The sequence below is a fragment of the Mytilus trossulus genome, unplaced genomic scaffold (genome assembly GCF_036588685.1).
Source record: "Mytilus trossulus isolate FHL-02 unplaced genomic scaffold, PNRI_Mtr1.1.1.hap1 h1tg000122l__unscaffolded, whole genome shotgun sequence".
In the NCBI taxonomy this organism is placed as follows: domain Eukaryota; kingdom Metazoa; phylum Mollusca; class Bivalvia; order Mytilida; family Mytilidae; genus Mytilus; species Mytilus trossulus.
Window position 1 is genome coordinate 803,785 of NW_026963298.1, and position 19,841 is coordinate 823,625.

A 19,841-nucleotide genomic window follows, 5' to 3' on the forward strand; every position below is an offset into this window, starting at 1 on the left:
ATGCACCCAAGGTCAAAGGTCAGAGAGTGCAAAATGAAATTACGCTGCAATTTCTAGCTTACATATTAGGAAAACGATAAGACTTTGCTGCAAACATACAGCGTATATCAGAAAATGTGGGATGGCAATGTCAATACTGTCATTCTAAGTCACGATTGGTTAGAGTAAACCATCTTTTACAGTTTAATGTGTTTGGCAGATACAATTGATATATTGATATACTGCACGTTTTAGAAAGAAAGAAAACAATATATTTGCGTAAATACTGTATGTCTCCATATAGACTTATGTCATATGAATAACTGCCTCTATCTGAACAAAAAGATTGTTATATAATTTCAGAATGGAAAGAATGCATTACACTATGCTGCTGATAATAATGAAACAGAAGTATTACAAATTTTAATTGAATTTGGATGTGAAAAGAATCTGCAGGACATTGTAAGTACCTAATAAACCGAATGACTTGTTTCCTGGCGATAACAGGAACAGTGCGTATTATATGCCACATTATTTCTCTGTGGTATACATTCTATATGACAATGATATAACTCTGACATCCTAAGTTCAAATTGAGTTACCATCATGGCATGTCAAAGCATACCTTAACGTATCTTGAAACGAATATAAAAGCATAAAAACCTGATATTGTACATGTTGTATGTACAGTAGAAACTGCAAAATGCGATACCTGAGTATTCCAACATCATGCTTTAACTGACAAAAGCTTACTTATTTTCCTTTGCGTTGGAAGAACCACTAGTCCAAAGTTAATGTTCAGACAATAGCTTTAATTTGGGGTTTATTTTTAACTTGACTTTATATAATAAATCAAATTAATAAAAACAAAAGTCATACATATGAGGTTGGAACCTCAAGTTCGAACTTGTTGCACTTTGTGTTATATCACTATCACACATTTGCCAATATCAATTTTTCCTCATTATTTACTCGTCACTGTAGTATCACAATACTTACAGAAGCACGGACGGATAATGATTTACCCTTTAATCGGTCACACTCCGAGTAGTGATTTTTAAGGCTTTAAACATCATCAGTGAAATTAAACAAACTATTTACAATTTCCCTCTGCAGACAATTGAATTAAAACAAAATACAAAATACAATGCACCTTTTTTTGCTATAAACGATTTTGTGAATACGGCAGTAGAAAGACATGTTACTTAAACATTATCTTACATAAAATAGTTTGAATACTCTACCTAGATAATACCCAGAAATAGTTTTTAAAAAAGTTACTATTTTGTAATCTTACTTCGTTGTAAAACCTCAATAATGAAAATGTAATTTTAAATGTAAAAACAATCTTTCAAATTTCATGTTTTATTTTTTTCCAAGAATGGACAGACTGCGTTACATATAGCTGCACAGACAAATAGCCTCAAAGTTGTTACCTTTTTATTAAACAGAGACTGTGATCCAAACATAACAAATGTTGAGGTAAGAATCAGTTAAAAAAGGCATCATTATATTTATTATCAAATTTTCGAAGCCAATACTTACCGTACGCATTCCAGCTTTCCAATGGATCCTGCATTAAACGTTTAAAAGTTTAGTTTGTTTACTTTTTTATAAACATATCTATTCTAAAGCCCTTAAAAGTAAGTCTTATGTTTTGTAATACTTTATTCTAGAATAAGAATCTTTTTCGTATAGGCACAACATTATTTAAAGTATTTTCTATAAATTTATAAATTTTTATTAAAAAATAAATGGATGTCATCTGCAATCAAACATATTTTAGTTTCTATAAAGTTCCCTCTCTCTCCTGTTAATTTTAATCCTTCTATTTCATTGTAACTCTTAACTAGACATGCCATCTAAAAGTATCTTAGTACAAATAAATTGATTTTAAATCATGAAGTAGCATTGTACAAAAACGCGTTTATATTTTGGCGTTAATATTGAGTCACTGATAAGGTCTTTGCGTCGGAACTAAACACATTTATTCTAAAAACAGTTGTTGGCATGACACGGGTTGTGTTCTTCTCATATATGTTATGATGGTATGATACTTAACCCCTAACGGGAAGGATTGTGCCTGATGTTAATATGATGAAATCATAATTTTTCAGTCAGTTTAATTGAAGTCAGGAGCTGGCATGTCAGTTACCTGCTAGTAGTCTGTTGTTATTTATGTATTATTGTCATTTTGTTTATCTTCTTCAGTTATATCTTCTGACATCAGACTCAGACTTCTCTTGAACTGAATTTTAATGTGCGTATTGTTATGCGTTTACTCTTCTACATATGTTAGAGGTATAGGGGGAGGGTTGAGATCTCAAAAAAATGTTTAACCCCACCGCATTGTTGCGCCTATCCCAAGTCAGGAGCCTCTGGCCTTTGTAAGTCTCGTATTATTTTAACTTTAGTTCCTTGTGTACAATTTGGAAATAAGTATGGCGTTCATTATCACTGAACTAGTATATATTTGTTGAGGAGCCAGCTGAAGGACGCCTCCGGGTGCGGAAATTTCTCGCCACATTGAAGACCTGTTGGTGACCTTCTGCTGTTTTTATTTAGTCGGGTTGTTGTCTCTTTGACACGTTCCCCATTTCCATTCTCAATTTTATTATCCGCGCTCTTAATTGCATGCAAAGGTCTAATACAATAGCGCCTCTTCTGTAACATATCATCCACATTTCCGGTGCAGTTTAGAAATCATTTAATTGTATTATTAAAGTATCTTTGTCATGCACACTGAAGGGAAATGTGATTATAAGTGTGTTTGAAATATTATAATTTATAAGTATAATGTATGAAGGTAGTGAATACATTTTTTTCTATTTTTGTGTTTGTTTTCTTTTTAACATCAAACGTTTGATTCTAACCAATCTTAAGTTAAGGTTTTTAACGTGCAATATAAGACCGCTTGCTCGTTATATCACGAGAGGTAAGTGTTGTTGTTCAAAAGCTCAATTGAAATTTCGTCATTGAGGAGTAAGCCGCCATCTTGTTAATACAAAATAGTTAACAAAATGAAAAAAAGTCAAATATTCATAATTTTGTGTTCAGATTAAATTATCTGTACAAATTGGTGCATATTTTGTACTGTTCTTTTTTTTTTAAGGCTTAAATATCTTTCTTCTGACAACTGTTGATATTTGATTAATGCAAAAGAATCTAAAATGAAATAACGTTACCTCAAAACATCATTTAAATTACATATTTTAAAATTTGTGGCGTACAAGAGACGGAATAATGTTCATCTTTACAGTATTCATTTATATGACGTCAAGTTAATACATCACGCTCTTTAATGATGTTAATGTTATTGTTAATTGATATTCATTATAAAAGCTAATACATTTTTCAATGTCTTTCTATTATTTATGAGAACAGAATTGACGGATATTTGTTTGTTTTGGTGGGTTTTTTTTCATCTCAGTTTGGTTAAACCTCTTTTTCTGGCTTCTGTAGCGCGCATGAATGTATCACAATTAAGGTTACGAAAATAGTGTCCGCAGCATGGTATATCGAAGTTTAAACAAAAAATGCTAATGGACCAACCAAGTTCCAGTATTTGCAGATATGCAAATAAAATCAAAATGATGTTAGTATATAATCCAAATGATAAAATATAAACAGGTTATAACTGTAAACTAGAGGCTCTAAAGAGCATGTGTTGCTCACCTTGGTCTATGTGAATATTTAACAAAGGACGCAAATGGATTCATGACAAAATTGTATTTTGGTGATGGTGATGTGTTTGTACATCTTACTTTACTGAACATTCTTGCTGCTTTCAATTATATCTATCTATAATGAACTAATCCCGCTGCAAATGTTTGCACCTGTCCTAAGTCAGGAATCTGATGTACAGTAGTTGTCGTATGTTTATGTAATATATACGTGTTTCTCGTTTCTCGTTTTGTTTATATAGATTAGACCGTTGGTTTTCCGGTTTGAATGGTTTTACACTAGTAATTATGGGGCCCTTTATAGCTTGTTGTTCGGTGTGAGCCAAGGCTCCGTGTTGAAGGCCGTACTTTAACCTATAATGGTTTAATTTTTAAATTGTTATTTGGATGGAGAGTTGTCTCATTGGCACTCACACCACATCTTCCTATATCTATTGGCCCAGTAGTTTCAGTGGAAAATGTTAGTAAAAATTTACTTATTTTATAAAAATTGTAAAAAATTGACAATAAAATACAATAACTCCTTAGGGGGTCAATTAATTATTTTGGTCATGTTGATTTATTTTTAGGTCTTACTTTTTTTTGTACATTATTGCTATTTACAGTTTATCTCTAACTATAATAATAACAATATTCAAGATAATAACAAAAAACAGCAAAATTTCCTTAAAATTACCAATTCAGGGGCAAGAACCTTACAACGGGTTGTCCGATCCATCTAAAAAATTTCAGGGCATACAGATCTTCACCTGAGCAACAATTTAATCCTAGTCAGATTTGCTCGAAATGCTTTGGTTTTTGAGTTATAAGCCAAAAACTACATTTTACCCCTACATTCTATTTTTAGACGTGGCGGCCATCTTAGTTCGATGACCGGGTCACCGGATACATTTTTTTAAACTAGATACCCCAAAGATGATTGTGGCCAATTTTGGAATAATTTGACCCAGTAGTTTCAGTTGACAATGCTAGTAAAAATTAACAAATTTTTGAAAATCGTTAAAAAATGACTATTAAGAACAATAACTTCTTAGGGGGCCAATTGACCATTTTTGTCATGCTGATTTTTAGGTCTTACTCTGTTGTACATTATTGCTGTTACAGTTTATCTCTATCTATAATAATATTCAAGATAATAACAAAAAACGGCAAAATTTTGGAGTTTACCCCGCATGCCGCACGGCCACTTAAAAAAAAACGAAATGTATTGCTTGCAAAGGTTTTTGCGGTGTTCCCATGGCTAGACGTAACTTTAACGCTTAATATGTTATCATTGATTATGTGTGTGTGACTTTTAAATGAAGTACCTGTGATTATTTAGGAAATTTTTTTTGACCTCACTGATAATGGAAAGACGAAGCAGACGAAACATGGCGTCAGATGTTGTTGTCCAAACTTCGGCTATTTCCGTGGTACATTAAAATTTAAATAAACTACACAATTAAGTTACCAAATTTCTGAATTCTTGTTTTTGTAAACAAATAAAAATTCATGTCGTATTTGACATCGACATTATTCCGATCTGTTCCGTTTCAAGTTCGCGTTGGAACGTTAAATTCGTCAGCCATTAAAAAAAACAATCGTACGAGATTTTACGAGAGTGCCGAAACTTTTCGGATGGGTCGTTTAGAGAGAGTTATCATTCTTTATTTGGGCCAGGTGAGCTTAAAAGGGATGAAAAATACCAGGAGGACAGTCAAACACATCAATCGAAAAAAAACTGACAACGCCATGGCTAAAAATGAAAAATGTAAATTACATCCAATTAACTGTGCATGTGTCAACATTTTATTAGTTTAATACAAATGTGTCACGACGGGTGCGGTTGCTGAAATGCTGACTCTTCCGGAGCACATGATTTCACTCCCGGTTTTATGTGGAGTTTTTGTTGTTTCTAGTTTATTATTTGTAACTGTTGATGTAAATATCTGATTGTTTGATGAGTCATTGTTTACTCCTTGGTTTTGATTGTCATTGTCTTTGGTATGCAAGTCTACAGAAATATCTGTTCTTCCTATTACGGCACAATCAATACAAATGATTAATGATGGCAATGTTGTTTTGATATTTTGTATTTTAAACTGTTGAGGAGGTTTATTTTACTCTTTTTTTCAAACTTGACAAGTATTTTTCTAATGCACACTAACATTCCTGCTGTCTCTTTTCTGTATGTTGTTCAGTATCAATAAGGTACCCAATATAGTTTCTTGCTTTTACCATCTCTTTTTTTCTTGAAACAATTGTATTTGTAAAACCAACTTTTATCTAACACAATTTCAGCTGATATCAATTTATCATAATATTTTTTGTGATGCAGGGAAAGAAGCCAATAGATTTGACCAGCTATAAATCTATCAAAACGTTATTTGAGGTAATATTACATGTTTGATTTGTTTTTATATTTTTTTAATAAAGCAAAAATCCTGTTCGCAGAACAATCAGTTTTCAAAGATTGAACAACAAGATCTTATATTTAAGCAATACATAACTGACATTGAGTATTTAAAGCTTTGAATTTTCGTACTTTCATGTTAACATGGTTAAATTGATTCAGATTCATTTAGTGCATTAAATATTTATAAGATTGTGTTTCAAAGTAAAAATAGCATCACAAAAATACTGAACTCCGATGAAGATACTAAACGGAAAGTCCCTAAACATAATGCAAAATCAAAAACCCAAAAATAACAAACGAATTGACAGCATCTGTCATATTCCTGACTTTTCTTAAGTAGAACATAGTTGATTAAACCTGGTTTATAAAGCTAGCTTAACCTGTCATGTGTACGACAGTTGCATCAAATTTCAATATATTGACAACGATTTGTGAACAAAACAAACAGACAAAAAAAGATAAAAATGTCAAAAATAGGGGTGCATCAGTCAGCATTGTGTTATAATATTAGATCATATTAATCACTATGAAAATAATGAGAATTGTATATTTCAAGAAACACGGTCATTTGAAAATATATATAAAAAAAACCATGTAGAGCGGTCCTAGTAACAAGTTATTTCAGTGTTGAGCACACCAGCCAAACGTAAAATTTATATCGTGTCTGTTTTTTTGGAGTAACCGAATTACTTAGACCAAGATAACATGCTATTAAAGTTATGACTGTACACAACTGTACTTCTTAAATGTTTCGTCTATCCGCAATTTCGCCACTGACACTTATAAACGAGTACAATGTAGTAATTACATTAACAAAACAAAGGACGCAACATTTAAAATCTCTGACTGCTAATGTTCCCAATTAAATTTGCATAATCAGTGTATACTATAAAGGTGTATCTCAACTAGGTTGTATATATTTCTGATTTTTTAATTATTGATATAAAAGAAATACATTTATTTCATTTTTTTTTTATTGCAGGCATTTGAAAAGAATCTTTTACCAGGTTAGTATTTTTTTCTATTGTTGCATACTGAAAAGCCTTACTTGTTGAAGAAGTTGAATAGTCAGAAATACAAATGTTTAAGTGATGCTCACGACACAGATAAATGACGATTTGGTATGAGTGACAATAAAACAATTAAACAACTCTCCATCCAAGTTAAAGGAAAAGGTGCAAACAAATGCACTAATAAAAGTGTTAATGTGTTTCCTTAACTGAAGGGGGTGACTCCGTGACCGATGTGTCTTCATGGTCGAACTACTGTTTCCGAAACCTGTCAACACTGCGATTGTGAGATCGAGTCTCACACGTGAAAGGTCTGCTCGTACATGTATCGAATCTAAATTGTTAGTTTTACAGGAGAAAGTTAATGGCTTTCCACGGGCTCTCCGGATTACTCTAGCAATAAAAGCTAACGTCAAAAAATAGCACAGTAGTGCCTAATTTGAGCTATATACACAACTTAATCAATTAAGAAATTTACTTATCTAATCCATCATTGCAGACAATTGATTTTAAAAAAGAAATGTAAAGTTATTTTTTAAATGTTTCTTATTGTTTCTTATTTTTGAGAACATAATAGCAGTCAAATAAAAGCCCATAACAAATGAGTGTACATCCGTCAGTTAATTATGTGTTCATAACGGTTGTAGAAAACGTATTGCAAACGGGACAGCACATTTTCATTTGTACACTGATGTTTTTTTTTTACCTTGCACGGGAATTTATACACGATCTTTGAAAACTTATTAATCCTCTAAATAAATAAATTGAAAGGAAACTTAATATTATTATTATGTACAAATGCACTTTCACGAAACTATAATCTGTCGACTCCTGTATCTTGGTATTGCACATGGTAATGTTTTTTTCTGATTGTTTATGACGGCATTACCCTAAATCCATTGGACGTTTAATGTGAACTGATTGAATATTCAGTCTTGGATGCATGATTCGTTAAATCAGTTGTTATTGGCGCTGAACAAGTTTTCAGTATCTATGAGGACTTTGTGTCTTTTTGTTGTTTGGATGCTATCCTATGATGTTTTGCGTGTTCGTTTTTATTGTTAATTTGTGTACTAGTCTGTTTACACGTCTGTCTCATTTTTCGAAATTATAAGCCTCGCATTAGTTTCTGAATTTACAGTATTTCTCTGTCCTGAATGTCCTTGCATTGATTTGTACCGTTTTCTGTCATGTATGGTCTGATTCATTTAACATTGTCATTAAAGTGAGAGGTTTGACTATCCACACAACTAGGTCCAAGCCACCATTTTCTTTTCTTTTCTGGATTTGTTTTTATCTCAATCGATTTATGACTTTCAAACAGTGGTAAACAACTGTTGCGGTTTCTTTTATATTGCTGCTATAGCTGCAAAATAGACATGTTCTATAATTTTTAGTCATGGCGTTGTCAATTTATTTTCGATCTATGAGTTTGACTGTCCCTCTGGTATCTCTCGTCTCTCTTTCAGAAGTAAACTAATATACAGATATCGAAATATAACCCCAAAAGTAAGAATATCACATGCAATCAGGAATTTTCCTTCTCAAGAAGAGGAAAAAACATTTTAAAAATACATATAATTTCTATTGAGCTACATATGACTAATCACTGATGTTCTTCTTAAATATGGTCTCTCGGTATTACTCTTTATATAAGATAAGCGGCTCTGCTTTACCGATATAATACATTATGTTCTTAATTCACTGTGTTCAAACGAACATAAAGTATTTATGTGCCAAATCTCTCTCTAGATTTTTGTAAAGCATACATATCTGAGAATATTCAGATATGTACCTTTATAAGATAAAGGCATAATAGAAAACTAAATACATATTTAGATACCGGCGCAATGACCATCTCAATTTTAATAACTATAGATCCAGAGATAACTATATTACGTATATCAAACATCATTAACAGTTCATGTTTTGAATACGGCAACCATGTATATACGAAAACAAATCCCGGTTAATAAACATCAAACAATCAACAATACCGGTTAAAGACAGCAATCAAACATCTACAAAATATATACAAAACACATTAATTTTTTGCATACAATTTCAATACATTAAAAAAAAACAGAATTCTTAATGAAAATTAAACTTCAGTACAATAGAAACGTACGACAATGGTCACTGCCCAAACTTCGATAGTTAAATCTCGTTCAAACTTTCATTATATACTGACAGCCAAAACCGGTTAACAACTATTGTGAAAACACAATAGAATAAATTACATACTTCAAAAATCATACGCGAACCGCTCTTAAACATACCAAGGCCCGATTAGTAGAAATAATAAAATCTAGATTTGTAAAATATATCATTTGTTAATCAACCAGTCAAATATTTTGATGTTTAGGTCTTCCAACTGAAGTTAAAAAGTTCGATACAAAGTCAGCGCAAGTATTTGCTAGTCTATTGGAGGAAGAAAGTTATCCCCATTTTGAGGCAAGGGTCATGTTAGCTGGCCAGCAGGGTACAGGGAAAACGACAATAGCAAGATATCTGGTTGGAAAATGTCCCACTAGAATCAGGATATCGACCGATGGAATAGAACTATACAATGGTCTTTCATATATGGACCGTGAATCAAAAGACTGGCTGGGTGGACACCAAGGTAAATCTTCAAATAAATGCAAAACAGAACATGTGAATTATTAACAACAATAGGACATGTTTTATAAATAAGATTACTGCATACGTATCAATACAGTTGATAATGGAATATCTATTTACATTATCTTTAGAGTTATTTTGAAACAGCCAATATGAAAGAAACCCATACAATATGATCAAAATGTACTGCTTTTATATTGACATGAAATTTTGCATACACGTTAACTTCATAAGAACAACTTTAATTTGTGTGCAAAAAAAATCAGTGGTAGTCTTTTTCATGTATAGCAATTCATGGTTAAAATGCAGCTTACAATTTATAGTAATTGTAAGCTCATATCAATTTTATATCAATAAACTACTTTTTAATTGAAGAGAATATATCGCGTTCTCATATGATAACTATTTTACATCCCATTTGTTCTAAATAAGTTAGAAAAAACATTTACATTGTACAACATTCAATTTAGAACGAACATACTGATTTGTTTTAATTGTTGTCAATTAGATAACACTTAAACATGAATCTGGTATTATACTATTATATAATACTAGACATATTGTCACATTTTAGATTTCTCATTGGAAGAAATAACCTTCAGCAGATCACTTTTAAAAGGAGTGAAACCTATAAATGTAGATGATACAACGCTAACAAGCAAAGATCTTCCAGTCATGTCACAAGCCATGTCATTGCCGGCCAGCAAAGAAAAACTAAGACGTCAATCAAAAGAAAATTCAATGTCAGTTACAACATCAGAAGGGTCAGAATGGTCAAAATGGCCAGAATGTTCAGAATCGGATAGGTTGTCTTCCACTAAAAGTTTCAAAACAGGATTGAACAGTTCTGAATTCCAATTTGAAACCGTACCAGTTAATATTAGCAGTATAGACGGGAATATGAGCCAACAACTAGTAGGTCAGTTATGTAAGCAAAATGCAAAATCACAATGCAACGATGAAAACTATGAGACAGTCATACAAGATAGCAATCGTAATTCAGGAAACCAATCAGAACTACTAGTTTCGGACGGAGAAAGGTCAGGTGACAATAGAAACAGACAAGTAGAACAGGAAAATCCAACCAGAAAAGATTATACCGATTTCTCAATAGACAACTGTTTAGGTGAAAATTTGCCATATACAGACATTTCAATGGATGACTTGGATCGTGCAAAGTCAGGAAACGCTGGAGAGGTCCACCTAAAAACTGTAACTAAACCTGGATTGATCAGAAAGTTAAAACAGATGTTCGGGGTTTCGAAAAAAGTTAAAGAAGTCAAAGTATCAATCACGAAAGAAAACTTTCTCAAGAAGACCTCTAAAGTAGGAAAAAAGCAGTTACACAACAAAAAGATAGCACCAATAATTATTTGGGATTTTGGAGGCCAGGATGTTTTCTATTCAACTCATCAGACATTTCTGACATACAGAGCGATTTACATAATTGTACTGGATGGAAGTAGAAAACTTGATGATCCATGTCCGTATGAACAATACCTCCCGGGAAAGAGTGGACATAAATCAGGAAGAGGTGTGTATACATATACATTCATTTTCAATACACCTTGGTGTGTAACACGTGTATGAGTCAAATTAAAATCCCAATACTTTGTCACAGAGACACTTTGGAAACTAAAATATTATCACTGTTTAGAATATACGCGCAATAATAGGCAACTAACTTCATTTTTTCGATTCCTTCGGAACATGACCGTTTAGTTTAATAAATTATTTTTCCCGTTATATTTTTTTCTCTTACAGATTATCTGCTTTTCTGGATCAACACAATTGTAACATACTGCAAAGGAAGCGTGAAGGGATTTCCTAAGATTCTGGTTGTTTTAACTCACAAAGATCGGGTAACAGTTGTAAGTATGTTTTAATGCATCAGTTTATTCTAGTCAATTGTAACGGGGATTGATTTTGACGCTTATTAATATTTTAAAGAAATACTGTGGAAAAAATCGAGAAGGGTATGATTGTACATGTACTAATGTTTGATATTATATACAATCAATACAATAATTTAAGGTTGACATGTAGTATTGTCTTTGAAAATAATCATAGTTGTTTAAAATATAAGATATTCAAAGCAAACATGGTAAACGCAATAAAAAGTCCGATAGTAGTTTTAAACATCTTTATTTATCTAAACATCACCCTGAAAGCCTGAATAAGTAAAACACGTCTGGTTAAAGATTTTTTCTTTTACTTATTGTAATTTTCTCATACTTTTCTTGCGGTCAATCCATGAACATGATGAATGGTCAGTATTTTTTTAGATGTAATTTAACATTTTGTATGTGATTAAATAACATATCTTAGTGTTCATGAATATAACAACTCTTGAATCCAGACTCAACCGAACTTATTTTACTACATGTTAATTGTTTGAACAGTACTGGATTTGCCGCAGTAAACAACACTTGCAATAAACTAATACTATTTCTAATTTTTTGTTTACTAGTGATGTAATTTAATGTCTCTTAAAATCAGTACAGATAAGAAAGAAGTGGCAAATGTTTATCGTAAATTGCATTTAACTAAATGGTATGGAAACTATAATAATAAACAATGAAATGCCAAGTTATGGTCTTCTTTATGTTTTGTCTGATTTCTTTTTAGTAGTGGTCTTTTTGTGTTATGTGGTAAATAGAATAGTCTCAAACAAAACCGACGTAGGTACTAGGCTTAGACAGTAGTACGCCAAACTTTTATTTTGTCTATATAAGTCAAGCTTCTTGAAATCTACCGGTCACAAGCATATAGGGTAAATATGTATGCTGGGTCAACTTAAAAAAGATACCAGCCGTATTATCTTAGGAATCACCAGTGTTGAAATGTCACTGTTTATCTGCTTTTGCTTAGGGACTTTTCCAGAAACTTGAGAGATTTGTTTGACTTCAGCATTGATATAATCGTGTATCCGGTTGTGTTTTTACTGTCATAGATTGTATGCTACTAAAATGCATCGATTATACTATCTGTGTACTTATTCCGTACCTGTCGTATTTGCTTTTATGATATGATACTGTTATTTTCATTGCAGAATGCCCACTTTACACTCTGTTTACCATAAACATGTCATTTCGATAAAGATAATTGTTTCTTGCTAAAAATATTTTGTAAAAAATCTTCCCTGCATTTTTTTCTTAGAATGAGGTTGAACAAAGAAGACACGAAATATTTGCAGAAATCACCAAGATGTTTCACCAGACATCGTTTATGCAACATTTAGTCCTTGAGGATAAAATATTTGTAAACGCACAAGACAAATATGACCCCGAAATGACGAATCTCAAGGGTGCTATTATCAGCGAATCAGAGAGGCAACCAACATGGGGTGAACCACTCCCAAAGTGTTTTATTCCATTAGAGTTAGAATTTGCATCTTTAATCAGACAAGGCAACCCTCTGATTACACTAGAGCATCTAAAGAAAATAAACGCATTGCAACCTATTAGACCGTTATCAGAAACCGAGTTGAAGGTATTTCTGAAATTTCAACATTCAATTGGCAAGCTGTTGTACTTTGATGAGCACAAATTGGACGACCGTATAATTTTGTCTCCCACTCTTCTCATTGATGCCTTCAAATCAATTGTAACTGATAAAAGGTTTTGTCAAGGAGACAAAAAAAGAGAAGAGTTGTGGGATGTTATGGATAAGAAAGGAGTTGTCTCAAAACCAATAATCGAACAAATTTGGAAGAAAAAGAAATATAAAAAATTCTACAAAGATAAAGATTATTTACTGGACGTTATGACTCACCTGGATATATTGGCAGAACCAAAAAAATACGACTTAGATCGCAACCGTATACCTGCTGACTTCTACTATGTTGCAAGTATGGTACGAGCTGAAGATGATTCTGGATACCTTCAATCAGCTGGCTTTACCACCAGGAGTATTGCCATAGCCTTCCAATCGTCATCATTGATGATACCTCCTGCATTATCTTTTAGATTTATTAGTTACTGTCTATATATCTGGGCGGTGAAAACATACGGAGATACCAACAAGGACATGCTGTTCCATCGGTCAGGGGTCTTTACCATTGATTCGTCTTTAGATATGTACATTGCCTGCGAAGATGAAAGGATTGTTGTCCGTCTTGTTCATGCCACTTCAAACACACTTATAATGAGGGATGTAGCCTCTAGCATCTATGAATGCCTCACATCAGCCTTGGAGAAAATAAGTCAGCTGTATATCAGAACAAGTAGTGATCAGACTCAAACCAGTGATGCATCCTTCATGACCAGGATATGTTGTAACTCACCAAACAACTCATGTGTACTTCCTGACATCGACCAAGCTCAAACAAATCAAATATGGATATGTCCTTCACATGGCATTGAACACAACATACACACAATTACATCGTGGATTGAAGAAAAGGTAGTAAATCATGTTATGGTTTGTTTCAGGTGGTGATGGCAGTGAAATTGCAAACATTAACACACATTAAGCTCGATTCGACATTCTAATTTGTTATCGATAAACTCGCTTATCATTTTGAATTGTATTAAATGTACCAATAAGATCCGAAAGAAATTAAACTGCCAAAATGCAGCATATTTGCGCCTGTCCCAAGTCAGGAGCCTCTGGTTAGTTTGTTAGTCTTGTTTTATTTAACTTTTAGTTTCTTGTGTACAATTTGGAGTTTAGTATGGCGTTCATTATCACTGAACTGGTATATATTTGTTTCGGAGCCAGCTAAAGGACGCCTCCAGGTATGGAAATTTCTCGTAGCATTGAAGACCTGTTGGTGATCTTCTGCTGCTGTCTGCTCTATGGTCGGGTTGTTGTCTCTTTAGCACATTCCCCATTTCCATTCTCAATTTTAATGATTTTTGTTTAGTTAACCAAAAAGTTATAATAAATAAACGATAACAATAATGATCAGACTAAATATCCTCCCTTTTGTGAAATGCAAGGAATTGTGTTTTTATTGTTAATCAGTTGTCTTTTAAATGAATACACATTTAAAAATGGAAATTACAATGCATATATATACTCTGAGAGTGAATTAAAGTTCACATATGGATACTTCTGTATTCAAATATTAAAACAAGAAGTTGCGGTATGATTTCCAATGAAACAACTCTCCACAAGAGACCAAAATGACACACAAATTAACAACTATAGGTCACCGTACGGCCTTCAACAATTAGCAAAATCCATCAAAGCTTGTATATACATGATATACGCTAATAGAAAAAGACATTTTCTGACTTTTTACAAACGGTTTTAAATTTCAACCCAATCAGTTTGATGATATATCTACTAATAATGTATAACAAATTGATTTACAAAATAAAATGAGTACCTTTCAATTAGTTTATAATTTCCTTTTTATTCTCAGGAAGACGAAAAGTGCAAACCAGGGTGCACAGGTAATGTATGACAAATTTTTAATATTGTGTTATGTCAATTTTAAGTATTATGTTTTTGATCGCATCTTGTGGAGAACTACTTACTTTAATACAATAGAAACCTCTCAACTTTGTACATTGCAATAGTTAAAATTAACAAAACAATTCTTGCTCAATTAAAACACGTAAATTCGTAACGTTTCGTCTGATAACATGATAGTTCTTTAACAAATCATTTTAAAAGTTAATATTTGTTTTTCTTAAGGCAAACGGCTGACATGTGAAGACAACCATTGTATAATAACGTTTTCGAATCATAAACATATTACCTGTTACCTAAACAGTGTCTAGAATAATACCGTAGGCATTTGCTGCTTGACCTTTTTTCCATCTGATAGGGACTCACTGGTTCAGTTGAATGTTAAGAATATGTGAACATTTCCCGGCGTTATGGTTTCGACCGGTTTGAAGATATATTTATATATAAGTTTTCGTTTGGAATAATGTTGTACGTATAATTTTCCTTGTTTTTGTAGTTGTTTTTACACCAAAATGAGCTCGTCCTTATTTGTTATAGTGTTGTTTATATCAGAGCAGTATAGACTTGAGAAATGGCGTTATTTTAGGACGTATCTCTTTTATTGATAACAAAATATTGACTGCTGTACCCCTATTTTTGACAATTTTACTCTTTGAGAATGTTTGTTTTGTTCATGCATCGTTGACAATGTAATGGAATTTGATGCGACTGTCATACAAGTGAGAGATTTAGCTAGCTATAAAACCAGGATTCATCCATCATTTTCTACATTAGAAAATGCCTGTACCAAGTCAGGAATATGACAGTTGTTATCCATTCGTTTGATGTGTTTGGACTTTTGATTTTGGATTTTCCTTTTTGAATTTTCCTCGGAGTTCAGTATTTTTGTGTCTTTACTGTATTCTAATATTTTAATAAAATTGAGAATGGAAATGGGGAATGTGTCAAAGAGACAACAACCCGACCAAAATAAAAAAACACAACAGCAGAAGGTCACCAACAGGTCTTCAATGTAGCGAGAAATTCCCGCACCCGGAGGCGTCCTTCAGCTGGCCCCTAAACAAATATATACTAGTTCAGTGATAACGAATGGCTATTTTGTGTTAATAAACAAAACATGTTGCTGATGTGTTTTGTCTGTATTTCTTTTTGCTTTTGTGCTTTGGCTAATATATGTTTCTATGTAACATATATACAGTGGCTCTGTACTTGCTATCCATTCGTATCATATGTTTGAGCTTTTGATTTTTGATTTTCAAATTTGATAAGAGACTTCTCGTTTTGAATTTTCCTCGAAGATAAGTATTTTTATGATTTTATTTTTTGGTATTAAAGAAAATATGCAATATTTCTGATACAGTTACCAAAGATGAATTTCTGAAAGTGACACCATCAGACATACATTTACGACGTCTGTCGTTATTGTACAGTCCATTCGAGGCTAAAGAACTGGCTATACATTTAGGAGTGTCGAACAGGGTAGTTAATGCCATACTGGAAACTGAAGATCCCTTAACATCAAGTTTTGCAATTTTGCTACGATGTCGAGATAGCAGGATGGTGACATTTAAAGACATCAAAGAGGCGATAGAAAGTATTGGAAAAGAAAGTATTCATATACTTTGCAATGTAAATATATATTAATGAATCATCAAATAAATTAACCTTGTTTTGCCTATAATTGTAGTTTGTCTAATTTGATGTTATATGTTTGTATAACAATGTTTACTTTAACATATACATGTACTCATATTATGTATATTATAATGTTTATCATGTCAATAGGATAACAGTGAATGTACAAAGAAAACACAATCAAAAAGCCACAACATGAAAGACAAAACCTTAATTTTAGTATAAGAATATTGATGGTGTTTAGTATTCAAATAAAATTGAGAATGGAAATGAAATATACAGGAGCCTCTGGCCTTTGTTAGTCTTGTATTATTTTTATATTAGTTTCTTGTGTACAATTTGGAAATTAGTATGGCGTTCATTATCACTGAACTAGTATATATTTGTTTAGGGGCCAGCTGAAGGACGCCTCCGGGTGCGGGAATTTCTCGCTACATTGAAGACCTGTTGGTGACCTTCTGCTGTTGTTTTTTATTTGGTCGGGTTGTTGTCTCTTTGACACATTCCCTATTTCCATTCTCAATTTTATTTCTATTGAAATAAGTCTTTATAACACAAATGAAGAAAACTATCATCATTAAATACAATACAATTCCTACTTAGTTCTTCAAAACAAATATAACGAATGAAACAAACGTATGCAAACTGTTCTTTCTGTTTAGGTCAAAGTTACTCTTTCAACGCAAAAAAAATAGCATTTAAGATATTATTATAACATATATAACACATGTTTTGTGAACATAGATAGATTTACATAAGGGCACTGAGAATAACAATGATAGTTAAAAGTAAGTTCACTAACAAATTCTGACTTGGATGGAGACTTGTTTCCTTAGCACTTATGCCACATCTTCTAATATTTATGTACATCAATGCAAATGCTTTCAATTGTGACAATTGTGACAATGATAGATTTTTCTTTTTTGCAGCTTGTGAAAGGCGATAATATTCATTTTGGTAAGTACAAATATTTGTGAATCAAAGCATGTAGTAATATGAACGTTGAAAACTGATTGTCTGTAAAACTAAGAAGTATTTTTAAGATATGCATGTGTTCTATTACATACTGAAAATGTTACGCAGACAGTCAACAGGTTCTATAAAAATTAGTTACAAAGGAAAAATTGTATACATTCTGCAATATTAAACGTACAGCAAGTAAGTGCAATAGGGTCATACATTAATGCAACGTTCTGATTATTGTCAAATTACCTCGTTATGATATATCTAATGGTACTTTTCACGATTATACAGATAAAATGCAAACTACTCCGATAACATACAATGTAATGTTAATTATGTGTCCTTTCATCAACAGTAATTAAACATATATACATCATGTCAGCTTCCATTTAGATTGTTATCGGGTATGACGTAAAAACACATATAACATTTGCATGATATAAGTATTGCATTCCACAAAATAAGACCAATATTTGAAATATTTTCTCTATTCAATTGCATATTTTGTGTAATATTCTACTTGTCATTTTAATTATGTTGCAAATATTTCCCTATATTTTAACAACGCAGACATGCAACCTGAGAAGTGGGATCTAGTACCTACAGCAGAACACATTGACAGATTGGCTCCATTAGTAGGGAAATACTCCCTCCCGTTCCTTATCGAACTTGGAATGGATTTAAATACCTGGGAACAGATCAGCCACCGACAAAATAAAAGAGATTTGGTCAGACTGAACCAGGATATCTTAGAAGAATGGAGATTCAAGTTTTGTAGGATGCACAATCTGAAACCAACTTTGCGAAAAATCGCACGTGCATTCAGTAACATTGATAAAAATATAAAACTCGTTGAAAACACATTATCTGATTTATTTTAACTTTTTTTGTTTTTGTATTTAGCTTGATTTTCTCTTAAACGCATCTAAAACACGCTTTTCAAAACATTGTATATTATATAAACATTGTGTATCATCTGAGAATGGTAAATTTAGATTAACTGCATGCAGTTTACCGCCATTTTGGATTATATAAAAAAAAAAACAGTACGTAATCGGTCTAGTCCGTTATTAAGACAGATTTGAAACCAATGAAAGAACATTTAGTGATATATTTCATTTTTGTTTCAACAAATGCCAAATATTTCTGTTTCTTTAAATCAATTTTCAACTTACCCATTTAAGCAGAGTAAACACAAACAGTAATAATTACATTAGATGTATGTTTCATTATAATACGTTTTTCTGATTGTCTCGCGATATTCCTTAACCATCTTCATTTCACAATAAAAATGATCATTCACGATGACACAAGGTCCCACAATAAAGTTCATAGGTAAATTAAATATAAACTTGATAAAAAATTGTGTTATTATGGTCCTTACTTCAAAATGTAATTATAAGTATTGCATGCTTGTTTGTATCTTCTTAGGGTTGTAAATGCGTTGACCATGCGCACATAGATTTCTTTTTATTAACATAACAAGGTTCTTTTGGTAAATAATTATATATAGACTGCCTCTTTTTGAATTGACCTTGTTTATCATTTTTTCTGCTTATTTTGTGATATTGTGTTCATCTTGTATACACACTTAAACTCTTTTTATATTTTCTTTACTTTTGAAATACTAATTTACTTATCATCATTGATATATTATATCATATTTGCACATTTATTATTAATGACTTAATCCAAATGAACTGTGGCCATTCTCATTTCACTTGTAATGTGTTTTGTCAATCAATGTGTCCTATACGCAATGAAAGAATGGAATTATTAGCGTTTATTTTGATCCTAAACGTGTTTTATATCAAGTGTAAAACATTGTCGGTGTTAGCACATAACAAGACTTTATCTTTTTTTTTAAAAGCAATGAGCATGCAGATACCTAAGATTTGAGACGGAGTTATAACCTACACTTTTGTGTTATTTTCAAGGTATTTGTACGTTGTCGTTCGTGTTCTTTTCATCCTTACATGTTCGAAGTAACTGTATAGTAGTATATCAAAACAGGCTTATAACTTAAAATCAAGAAAACCGTATTTGTCTTTGATGATATGTTTGGGGTTTTTTGGGGTTTTTTTTGGTGCTTAATATTAGAATTATGGAATACTTTGATGAAAGAAACAATAA

At 32.1% G+C, this 19,841-nt stretch overlaps 1 protein-coding gene across 1 annotated transcript; it reads left to right on the forward strand.

Moving 5' to 3' along the window:
- Positions 1 to 18,589, forward strand: LOC134700074 (uncharacterized). The gene is made up of 12 exons (XM_063561446.1): positions 1 to 18; positions 343 to 441; positions 1,360 to 1,461; positions 5,980 to 6,033; positions 7,040 to 7,064; positions 9,433 to 9,690; positions 10,264 to 11,223; positions 11,454 to 11,560; positions 12,849 to 14,093; positions 15,061 to 15,091; positions 16,471 to 16,719; positions 18,279 to 18,589. Exons 1-12 carry the CDS (start codon positions 1 to 3, stop codon positions 18,587 to 18,589), a joined length of 3,459 nt encoding a protein of 1,152 aa, XP_063417516.1.
- Positions 18,590 to 19,841: the final 1,252 nt, after the last annotated feature.

Excerpts from the sequence above, each read along its gene's own strand:
- LOC134700074 (XM_063561446.1), top strand. Across the intron at positions 9,691-10,263 it reads CTGGCTGGGTGGACACCAAG|ATTTCTCATTGGAAGAAATA; the intron begins GTAAATCTTCAA and ends GTCACATTTTAG. Across the intron at positions 14,094-15,060 it reads CATCGTGGATTGAAGAAAAG|GAAGACGAAAAGTGCAAACC; the intron begins GTAGTAAATCAT and ends TTTTATTCTCAG.